We start from the raw sequence: 11,135 nt of genomic DNA, 5'->3' as shown, positions 1-11,135 counted from the left end.
AGTTCACTAACTGATCTTATTAGAACCCTGTTTGCAGAAAGGAAGAAGACCCTCATAATGTAATTTGACTTATCTAAGGCCTTCGACCTTGTAGATCAAACCATTCTTCAAATTATGGAAAGTGTTGGAATAACAGGCAATGCCCTATGTTGGTTTAGGGAATTTTTGACTGTCAGCACTTATACAGTAAAAGTGATTAATGTCTTATCTAATAGCTCAGTGTCCCGCAAACTTTGTTAAGCCGTCACACAGTAAATGTAGTGGCCGCAGTGCGCCGACATGTCGTCATCACGTCAACGCATGTGCAAAGGCCCTCCAGATGGGCTCTGAACTGCCAGTGGGGGGTGCCGGCAGGAAAGATTTATGGAGAGAAGGAGAGGCGGCGGCTGATTGCCTACAAGACACAGAAACATAGAATATGACGGCAGAAAAGGGCCCTCGGCCCAACAAGTCTGCCCACTCAAATAACCCTCCCCCCCTAAGTTCTTCTTTGAAGTGAACCCACATGTTGATCCCATTTGTTCTTAAAGTCAGTCACGTTATTGGCCTCAACAACCTGAAGTGTAAGATCATTCCAACGGTCAACCACCCTTTCGGTGAAGAAGTACTTCCTAGTGTCACTATGGAATTTCCCGCCCCTGATTTTTAGCGGATGCCCTCTTGTCGCCGTAGGGCCTGTAAGGAAGAAGATGTCTTCTTCCACCTCAATATGGCCAGTAACGTATTTGAACGTCTCTATCATGTCACCCCTCTCTCTGCGTTCCTCGAGAGAGTAAAGGTGCAACTTACCTAGTTGTTCTTCATAAGGGACATCCTTGAGCCCTGAGACCATCTTGGTGCCAATCGCTGAACCGATTCCATTCTTAGCACATCCTTCCGATAGTGTGGCCTCCAAACTTGTACACAGTATTCCAGATGTGGTCTCATCATGGACCTGTACAACGGCATTACCATCTCGGGCTTTCGGCTGACAAAGCTTCTTCGAATGCAACCCAGCATTTGTCTGGCCTTGGATGAGGCTTTCTCTACTTGATTGGCTGCCTACATATCTTCACTAATGATTACTCCCAGGTCCTGTTCTGCCACAGTTCTGGTTAAGGTCTCACCATTCAGGATGTATGTTCTGCATGGGTTTCTGCTACCAAGGTGCATAACCTTACACTTCTTGGCATTAAAATTCAGCTGCCAAATAGTAGAACAGTGCTCCAGAAAAAGTATGTCCTGTGTCATAGCGTCAGGCATGGTATCTCCGCCCACTATGTTGCACAATTTAGCATCATCGGCAAATAATGCAATTTTACCCCGAAGTCCCTGAGGCAGATCTTGTATGAAGATATTAAATAGGATTGGACCCAGGATCGAGCCCTGCGGTACTCCACTGTGCACTTCCGACTTTTCAGAGGAAGTACCATTTACCACCACCCTCTGATGTCTGCAACTGAGCCAGTCTCTAACCCATGCAGTTAGTATTTCTCCTAGCCCCAACAAACTCATCTTGTTCAAAAGAATGTGGTGTGGGACGCTATCAAAGGCCTTGCTGAAGTCCAGATACAACACATCTAGGGACTCTCCTTTATCTAGTTCTTTTGTTACCCAGTCAAAGAAGCTGATCAGGTTGGATTGGCAGGATCTCCCCTTTGTAAATCCATGCTGGTGTGGATCCCTCAGTCTCTCGTCGTCCAGAACCATGTGTAATTTGTGTTTAATCAATGTTTCCATAAGCTTGCACACTATTGACGTGAGACTTACCGGTCTCACCGCGAGAGACACGTCCTGTAGGCAGTCAGCCAGTGCCTCTCTTCCTCTTAAGTGTCTCACGGCACACATCAAATGTCAGGAGGCATACTAGCGTGCTGCAGCACACAGTTTGCGATATACTGTACTAGCTAGAAAAAAACCCTAGGGGTTTACCACAGAGCTCCCCTCAGTCTCCACTGCGCGTCACTCTTTTTCTATATTCATTGTGTTTTTTGTTTAGATAATCTTGGTTTCTCGCTATAAAGTTATGCCAATGATATCATGGTTTTTATTCCTAGTTTTTAGCCAGTTACATTAACGGGTGCTAGAATAGATGTGTAGACTTAGGCATTTCTTTCTTTCTGCCCCCCTGTCTGTTTTCCCTTCTCCCTTACTTTTACCTCCCCCCTGCCCAGCAGCACCCCTTCTCTGCTCCCCTGTCCAGCAGTAGCCCTTCTCCATTCCTTTTACCCCTTCCCTGCTTCCCCTGTCCAGCAGTAGCCCTTCTCCGTTCCTTTTACCCCTTCCCTGCTTCCCCTGTCCAGCAGTAGCCCTTCTCCTTTCCTTTTACCCCTTCCCTGCTTCCCCTGTCCAGCAGTAGCCCTTCTCCATTCCTTTTAGCTCCCCCCTGTCTAGTAGTACCCCTTCTCCCTTACCTGCTTACTGTCCAGCCTCCGCTAGGCCGGGCAGCCTTGGGGCTTTTGCTAGGCCAGCCTGCTTCGAATTATCAAAGTGGGCTGGCCTAGCAAATGCCCCATGGCTGCTGCCACTGCTGGTCCAGGGGTGAGAAGTGAGAAGGAGAGGCGTCGTCAGAAGTCAGCTGGTGTCGGAAATCGGGACAGGAACGTTGCTGGGGAAATCGCCGCATGCGACGCAAACCGCCAAAAGTTCCTACTGCGCATGTGGCAATACAGAGCCACATCAGGGATCAAGGCCGCACGAAGTTTCAACTGCGCATGCGCGCTAAGGGTTTTATTATAGAGGATTAGATCTGATCTGGATCTAGAAAAGAATTGCTTACTGTATTCACATTTTAGAAACATGGATAGTAGAACGTAAGCTAAAACTAAATACTAACAAAATTAACTTTGTATTAGTAGACACTTTAGTTGATAAAATGCCCAATCTATTGAAATCAATCACGTGGAATATTTGTTTTCATCAGTAATAAAGATTTTAGAAATTCTGATTTCATAATTTCTTTAGAACCACAAGTAAATCATCTGTTATTGAAATCTTTTTGTACATTACTTAAATTACATTTTATTCAATTCTTTTTTCACTTGGAGCTGTTCAAATTTATGTACACACTCTAATTTTTGCTCAATTGGATTATCGTACCCTTATTTATTTGGGTTGCTCCAAGACATGTGTATGTGTGTGGATGGATAAGGGAAAAAAGACCCAGTCTTGACCTGGCTTACCCCCCTTTTACAAAACTATGAAAACGGTCTTTAGCGCCGAATGGTGCGCTGAATACCCTGTGCTGCTCCTGATGCTCATAGGAACTCTATGAGTGTTGCAGCAGCGTGAAGCGCTAAAAACGGCTTTCCTTTTTGTAAAAAAAAAAAAAAAAGGGGGGGGGGTTAATGAGGGAAATAGAGTAGTCATCCTTTGCCCTCCTAGCCTAATCCTCTTCAGCTGCTCCAAATTAGTCCAGAAGTCTTCACCATTTGCTGGAGACAAAGAAAGACTGGCTAGAATGAGAAGAAGCATTAGCCTTATAGGGGTTACATTTCTAGACCGCAATGCCTTCCAGATCGATGTGGTTTACATCAAGAAACTGTACATCACAATGAAATACAAGAAAAATATCATCTTTCTTACTTTCCTAAGAATTTTACAAAAAGAGATGTCTTTAATAATTTTCAGAAGTGCATATATGAAATTTCTAGGCAGGCTAGAGCTGAGGTCCCTTCCTCTAGCTCTCACTCTGGGTAGTTTTACAGCACAAGGACATCTGCTTCCTTTTTTCCTGGTGTGTTCCCACTGCATCTTGTACCTCATTGTTTCTTTAAAAACATGAGCAGCCAGATTCAAAGATCAGGCAAAAAATCCCACAGTGCTTGGTACGCATTTTTGCCTCTCTATATTTAAACCTTAGGCAGAATTTGGGCAATTTTAAATTTGCACTGGGTAAATGGTTTGCATCATATCTAATAATTTTAATAGGTGCATTTTCTAATGCATAATTGTTTTAACAGGATAATTTTTCCCTGTACAAAACTTAAAAATTTGGTGCAAATGCAATTTTCCAGAGCTTCTTAAATTTTTTAAAACTCTTTTTAATGGCTTGTTTAATAAATACTGTATAAATAAAATATATTGTGCTTCCTTGGCTTTGCATTTGCTATTTCCTGTGCAATAATGTTTTAGTTACACAATCTCACATCCCATGTTTTCAAGGTAAATTCTCAGAGGACAGATGTAATTTTATACATCACAAAAATACCTTTAACTTTTCATTTTCCATTTCAAGATTAGACAGTTTTTCATTGGAGACAATTCCAGGGGCTTTCTTCAGCTCATCATTTTCTCTCTGAACTTTCTCCACAACTTTTTTCATCAAAGCAACTGTCTTTTCTAATTCGACCCCCGTTTTCCCACTTCTTCCTGACTGTAAATAATCAGAGAGAAAGCACGACATTAAATTCAATTAGGGATCCGTCATCATCAACAGGATTCCTTCTTATATCTGGTATCTACCTTTATTTCTATCATTGTGTATAGTATCATATGAAGAGTATATATTTTGAAGTGTGTGGACTATATGAAAAAACACAACTTTTCTTTATGGTGGAAATGGGAGGAGCCAGTACTCCTACAAACTGTTATAGACAGCTCCTGTGGCTGTAGACAGAACTCCTACCTCCAATAATTGCAGGACACTTTTTATTTTGGCTGCTGACTCAATTGCCTCTTAAACAACTAGCAACTGATAGATCCACCCGAAGCTTGTAAAAATGTTTTTGACCAGCTACATAAAACAAGGAAGCACATAATCTGAGTATTAAAGTACATTCCCATTTTAGTGGTATGTTATTTATACATGGATGTGATCTCAAAAAATACCAAATGGCACAAAATACGTGCTTTGAAGTACAGTACGCATGCACAGGAGTGGAGTTTGAGTAGTGTGCACAAGTAAACATATAGACAATAAAATGCTATAATTTATGTGCATTCCCTGCTACTTACACAAGCATTTTATAAAAATATAAGTACATGCCTACTTGTCTTTATAACAGAGGTTTCACATAGGTGCCTTAGGGCTTCAACTAGGTCCCTCTTACAGAATTATCCTCAACTTCTATAAAACATTACCCATCAGGAATTCCCAAACTTGTCCTGTGGACCCCACAGCAAGTCAGATTTTCGGGATACCTATGATGAATATAAATGAGATTAATTTTCTTATATTGAAGCTCAGTGGCTAATCTGCATAGTACCTCCTCCTGGCTATCTCAAAAAGGGCTTCTGATTTTTTGTTATAACCTGAAAACCTCAATATAAAAAAAAAACCTGAGGGGGGACTTCTATTCATTTCCAGTTAAAACTAAAGAGCTCTGAAAATGATGTACCAATGCCATCATCTAACTGATGCCGTCACACTTGTAATGAAACAATAGAGCAGGCTCTGCCTGTTTCTTCCTCTGTTTTGGCTAAGACTGATTTTAAAAAAAGGCAAAGAGCTTCTCTTTGTCACATAGCTCTGAGCAGATTTGAGCTGTGCGATTTAAGAGCATACCAGCACAAGAATTCCATTGGACTACGAGACTAGCACTGGAGTTCCTATGTTGTGCTGCTCTAACCTACTAAAAACCCCATAGAGAAGACAATAGACCTTTTAAAAAATTTTTGGTATGGCTTCATACTGTGCTTTTCCTGAACTACCCACTACCTGGTGGGGGCCGTAGAGAGATGGCAGAATGGGAAATTGCTGGGGATGGGGGACACGAGCCCAGAGGGACTGGAAAAGGGAGAATGCTGGAAATAGCGTAAGGGGACAAGAATAAGAAAGTAACCCCCTCTTTTATTAAGGTGCGCTATGCTTTTTAGTGCACAATAATCACGTGCTAAATGCTAACGCGTGCATGTTATCCTATGGACGCGTTAGCGCACCTTAGTAAAAGAGGGCCTAAGTGTGAAATGTGACTGCTGGGGATAATTTCATAGACCAAAAGTGTGCGACAGCTGGGAATGAAGAAAGAGATTAAGAGAGTATAACAATATAAAATTTTAATAGTCACACATAAAATGGAATCCAACTAAAAATGCACATAAAATTTAGTTCAAATTAGAGAATGACACAGTGGGTAACCTGCCAAAATGGTGGGGGGGGGGGGGAAGTGCTCACTGTGGGCACAGGGACAAGGCCATCCACCGCCCCATGGAGCGGTGAATGACCTTGTCCCCGCAGTTAAGGGAGGGAAGGCGCGTGGTCACCGATGGTGCGTGGCCCCCTCCCTCCCTTTCGCGGTGCTTTAGTAAAGAAACTTACTGAAGCTGGCGAAGCCTGCCTGCCTGCAGTCGCATGTGTGTGGGTGGAAGTATCTCCTCTGACGCAACTTCCGGTTGTGTCAGAGGAGAAGCTTCTGCCCACACACACGCGACTGCAGGCACAGACAGGCAGTCTCCGCCGGCTTCAGTAAGTTTCTTTACTAAAGCGCTGCAAAGGTAAGGGGGAGGGAGGGAGATTCTCGGGCCGCTGAAGGGCAGTGAGGTGGTGAGAGAGAAGGGTGGATGCGACAGGGCGGTGAAGGGGACAGCGGGGATGGGGTGGTGAAGGGGATGGCAGGGACAGGGACGGGGTGAAGGAGACGGTGGTCCAGTGATGGGGATAGATTTTTTCCCCGTGTCATTCTCTAGTTCAAATGTGTCACTTCAACTTGATTACTGCCATTCTTTCCCCTACCCCTCGTTACATGATCACCTTTTATTATACAATTTTAGTTTTATAATCAAGTACACTGCTTAAATAATTTTATAAACGGTGTATCGAATTTTAATAAACTTGATATTATTTGAACTTAACATCCAAAACTGATCAAAAAATTGCAGTTGCTCCAGAATACTGCGGTTAGATTAATTTTTGGTCTAAAAAGATATGAAAGTGTTGGATTAGCGTATACAAATCTTCATTGGCTATCGGTTGAGAGGCGAATTAAGTTTAAATCAGCTTGCATAGTTCTTCGTGTATTACAGACTGACTTTTCAGATCATCTGATTTTGTTTTTTTCTCATTTGCATTATTCTTCCACCAGATTATGAGGTACTTTCTTATTACATTTTCCACAGATTAGAGGAGTGCAGTACAAATGACAGCTCAACTCTTTGGTTTACGCTGCCATTACAATATGGAATAATCTACCTGTTCATATTAGGACCGATATCAATTACTTAAGGTTTTGTAAAAATCTGAAAACTTTTTTATATGATTTGTTATAATATAATTCATGGTATGATGATATTTTAATTTTTGTATTCTCTTGTATATTTTACGGCTTCTTTGGATGTAAATCGCCTTGTACCTTTTTGGTATAGTGTGATTAATAAAGTAGTGTGTAAGATTAGATTAGTTCTGTGATGCAACATCAATATATACCATACCAAGGCCCTATTTGGTTTGAAAATAAACAGCTAAATCTGCTAGGAACCATTAAATCAGAAGTCCTGGATCTAAACCAATTAAGTTTTCATCGAGGGACTAAAAGTTACAAGTATTTGTTCACGATTTGTGTGTGTACACCAATATGACACAGTAACCATATGTATCCTGAATAAAATTAAGGGCTGTGACCTTTGTTCACTGAAAGAGACATCTATTGAATTATTTGCCAAAATGCATAATGAATATATACGTGTCAAACCTACCCCTCGAACATTTCCAAGTTTCCGTTCAGCTTCCATTTTATCTTTTTTGAGAAGTTCACACATTTCTTTCAAGCCATCTACTTGGTCCTATAGAAAATGAAAGTACATTACATGTCACTGTAGCTTTGTCATTTGGCCCTGCTCTATAGCTCTTTTATTCCATATCAATAAAACAGGCTTTAGAAACAAAAAAGAAGTTAAATTTTTTTTTTAAATTAAACAGAAGAAAGTTCCAATAGATTCTACATATTTTAAAAACCATAAAACAATAGCACATTATAGCCTTGATTTACTAAAATGCTTTAGCACTCATTAATGTACATGATTTTCTACATTGGATTTATTTACTAAGGCTTCCTACGTATTAACTAATAATTCACGCTGATGTGGAAGCACACTAACCCTGCATCATGAAGCTAGAATTGATCACCACCAATAACACAAGTTATTGCAATATCCTTATTAGTCCAAAATCTGTATATTTTTTTTCATGGGATAAGAGAGAAAAATTCTAAACCTGGCACTTGAATACTTTTTCAATTTTATTTATTTATTCAATTTTCTATACCGTTCTCCCAAGGGAGCTCAGAATGGTTTACATGAATTTATTCAGGTACTCAACATTCACAAGATGTACTCCAAATTAAATTTGTCTTTCAAAAAAAAAAATCATTTCCCTTACTTGACTATCAAAAATGGCATTCCTTAAAGGAGCAGGTCGCATTTGTCCTCCACCATTTTGCATGTTAAATATGAAGTGCTACAGGGTAAATTTAGGGCTCCTTTTACTAAGGCGCACTAGCGTTTTTAGCGCACGCAAAGCACCCGCTAAAAGAGAAATACTAACGCAAGCTCTATGGAGGCATTAGCGTTTAGTGCGCGCTAAAACTGTTAGCGCACCTTAGTAAAAGGAGCCCTTATTTTGCCCCCTGCTGGTCAGGATGCATGCAAGACTTGCTTTAACTGTCAATGAGGGATGGATGGATGGGTGAAGTCTCCTTCCAGAACAGGGTTCTGCTTTTTTCGGCTACAAGACAGTTCTCAGAACAGATTACTACAATGGTCTTTATTTCATTCCAACAAGAACTTTCAAACACTTAACACTGCCACCACTTTACATCAAGCTGGCTGAACTGGGTGGATTTGACTTTTCAAAAAGGAAAAAACTAATAATGAAAGAACAACGGCAATAACCAAATATAAAATTAAAATTAAAGAAACAAAAAAATACAACTCACTATCCCCCTCTTTTACTAAGGCATGCTAGCCAATTTAACGCACGCTAAATGCTAATGCACCCATTATATTCTTTGGACGCATTAGTATTTAGAACGCGCTAAATCAGTTAGCGTGCCTTAGTAAAAGAACCCCTATGTATGTCAACTTAAATAAATGTCAGTATCCTCTTGTGTCAAAATAAAAACGGAACTGAACTAGAGCTGAGGATAACATTTCTACTAGAACCAAATCTTTTCCAGGTCAGACAAAATGGTAAAACTAGAGGGCATAATTTGAGATTGTGGGGAGGAAGACTCAGGAGCAATGATTGGATATTATTTTTCACGGAGAGGGTGGTAGATGCCTGGAATGCCCTCCCGAGAGAAGTGGTAGACAGGAAAACGGTGATGGAATTCAAAAAAGAGTGGGATACACACAGAGGATCTCTAATTAGAAAACAAAGAATGTAAATTAAAGAACTAAAGCCGATACTGGACAGACTTGCACGGTCTGCGTCCCATATGTGATGATTTGGTGTAGGACGGACTGTGGAGGGCATCAATGGGAGCTCCATTAACTTGAACATGAGGATGTTACTGGCCAGACTTTATAGAAGATATCCTGCAAACAGGATGGTTGGATAGGCTGGAGTGAGCTTGGATGGCAACTTCAGCATTTGGAATCTAGGACAATATCTGCTGGACTTTAGTCTATGGCCCAGAAATATCAGGTCTTTATCTGCCGCCATTTACTATGTTACATGGCAGAAACCCAAAGAGTAGCAACATTCCAGATGTGATATTGTGATGTCATAATGCCTCATTCCACCAATGCCTAACAGCCAAACTCATCAGTGATGTCACAATGGCTTGATTAGATGGCAACTTCAGCAGATGGAACCTAGGACAATACCAGGTGGACTTTAGTCTATGACCCAAAAATATCAAAGAAGAGACAAGTTAATTTCATCATGTATTTTTAATGGTATAACTAATGGGCAAACTAGATGGACCATTCAGGTCTTTATCTGCCTTCATTTACTTTTCTACTACATATTCATCAGTGAACTTCTGGTGGGCTGAACAACCGAGTTGCTGCCTTTAATTCTCAAGCCCCAGCTTTCAAGCAAATGTAAAGCAATGGTGCAGTTACTCAACTATATTTATGTCAAGATGCAGCAAATGTTGTATGGGGAAGCAAGGATTAAGTGAAGACATCACATTCAGGTATGACAATTTGTAAATCTTGAAATTTGAAAAACACTGAAATTTCTTGAAATTGAAAAATCTTGAAATTTGAAAAACTTTGACAACTGACTTTCCTGGTTTATCATACACCTCTCAAGAACATGAGCAAGTCTGCTTTTAAAAGCAAGCATTTGTTATATGTTATAGTGACAGTATCTTTATACAGTCTCCTCATAATGCTAAATTTTGTTGATATTTTTGAAGTCTCCAACTTTATAAATTTCTTCAAACAATAACAAACTTTTATTTATATTGACTGGGGTAGCAGTACAACAAATTACATATAACTGGAAAAATTATGATAGGTTAAACTATAACTTTTGGTGGAATTCCGTATGCCATATATATAAAATGGAGCGTGCATTAGCAACACAGAGAGGTTATTTTGGCAAGTTTCAGAAGATATGGGGATCATTAGCAGATTTCTGTAATGAATGAAATCATTTTCCCATAATAAAACTCTTATTAAGAAGGGAGGGGGGTGGGTTTCATCTTATTTAATTTATCTCATAAAATATTTTATTATAATTGTTATGTGTATTGGGAGGGGAGGGAAAAGAGGGGTTTAAATTTTAACAACAATTATTATACATATTAGGTAATACAGATATTTTAGGTATACAGAATAATTTTATAAATACAGAACAATATATTGTATTTACAGTGATACATGAAAGGAATTCAAGTGTATGTTTTATGTGATTTTTTTAAATTGCTATGTTACACTTGTTGATATATGAAAATGAATAAAAAATAAATATATATTGTACACAAATTGAACTTATTGTAGCAAAAGCATATAAGCCATTTTTTAAAAATAGCACCAAAATGTTTCCTCTGTCTCTCCACACCAGTCTAGATTCAAGGGTTTATGTTCCCCTACCAGCAAATGGAGACTGAGAACCCCTGATGTCACTCTACACAGAGTCTGGTGAAGCTGGCAACCAGCACAAAAATACAATGAAGGATAAAGGCCAAATGGCCCATCCAGTCTGCCTATCTGCAGCATCCACTATCTCCCCCTCTCCCTAAGAGATCCCATGTGCCTGTCCACACTTT

General features: G+C 40.0%; 1 protein-coding gene across 3 annotated transcripts in view; it reads right to left on the bottom strand.

Moving 5' to 3' along the window:
• The window catches only part of CEP290 (centrosomal protein 290), a 283,184-nt gene that overhangs the window by 49,633 nt on the left and 222,416 nt on the right, over positions 1-11,135 (bottom strand). For 2 of the 3 annotated variants that reach the window (XM_033953471.1, XM_033953470.1), the window contains exons 45-46: positions 7,612-7,698; positions 4,190-4,354 (exon numbers count right to left, since the gene is read on the bottom strand). In XM_033953471.1, the coding sequence (XP_033809362.1) occupies positions 4,190-4,354; positions 7,612-7,698 (252 nt within the window). Of the gene's footprint in view, positions 1-4,189; positions 4,355-5,061; positions 5,122-7,611; positions 7,699-11,135 lie in introns of those variants that run through there. The other variant, XM_033953472.1, reaches the window with a different exon arrangement.

The sequence above is a fragment of the Geotrypetes seraphini genome, chromosome 7 (assembly GCF_902459505.1).
Source record: "Geotrypetes seraphini chromosome 7, aGeoSer1.1, whole genome shotgun sequence".
NCBI classification, from domain to species: Eukaryota; Metazoa; Chordata; class Amphibia; order Gymnophiona; family Dermophiidae; genus Geotrypetes; species Geotrypetes seraphini.
The sequence above is the reverse complement of the archived record's forward strand: the minus strand, read 5'-3'. Positions and strand labels throughout refer to the sequence as shown.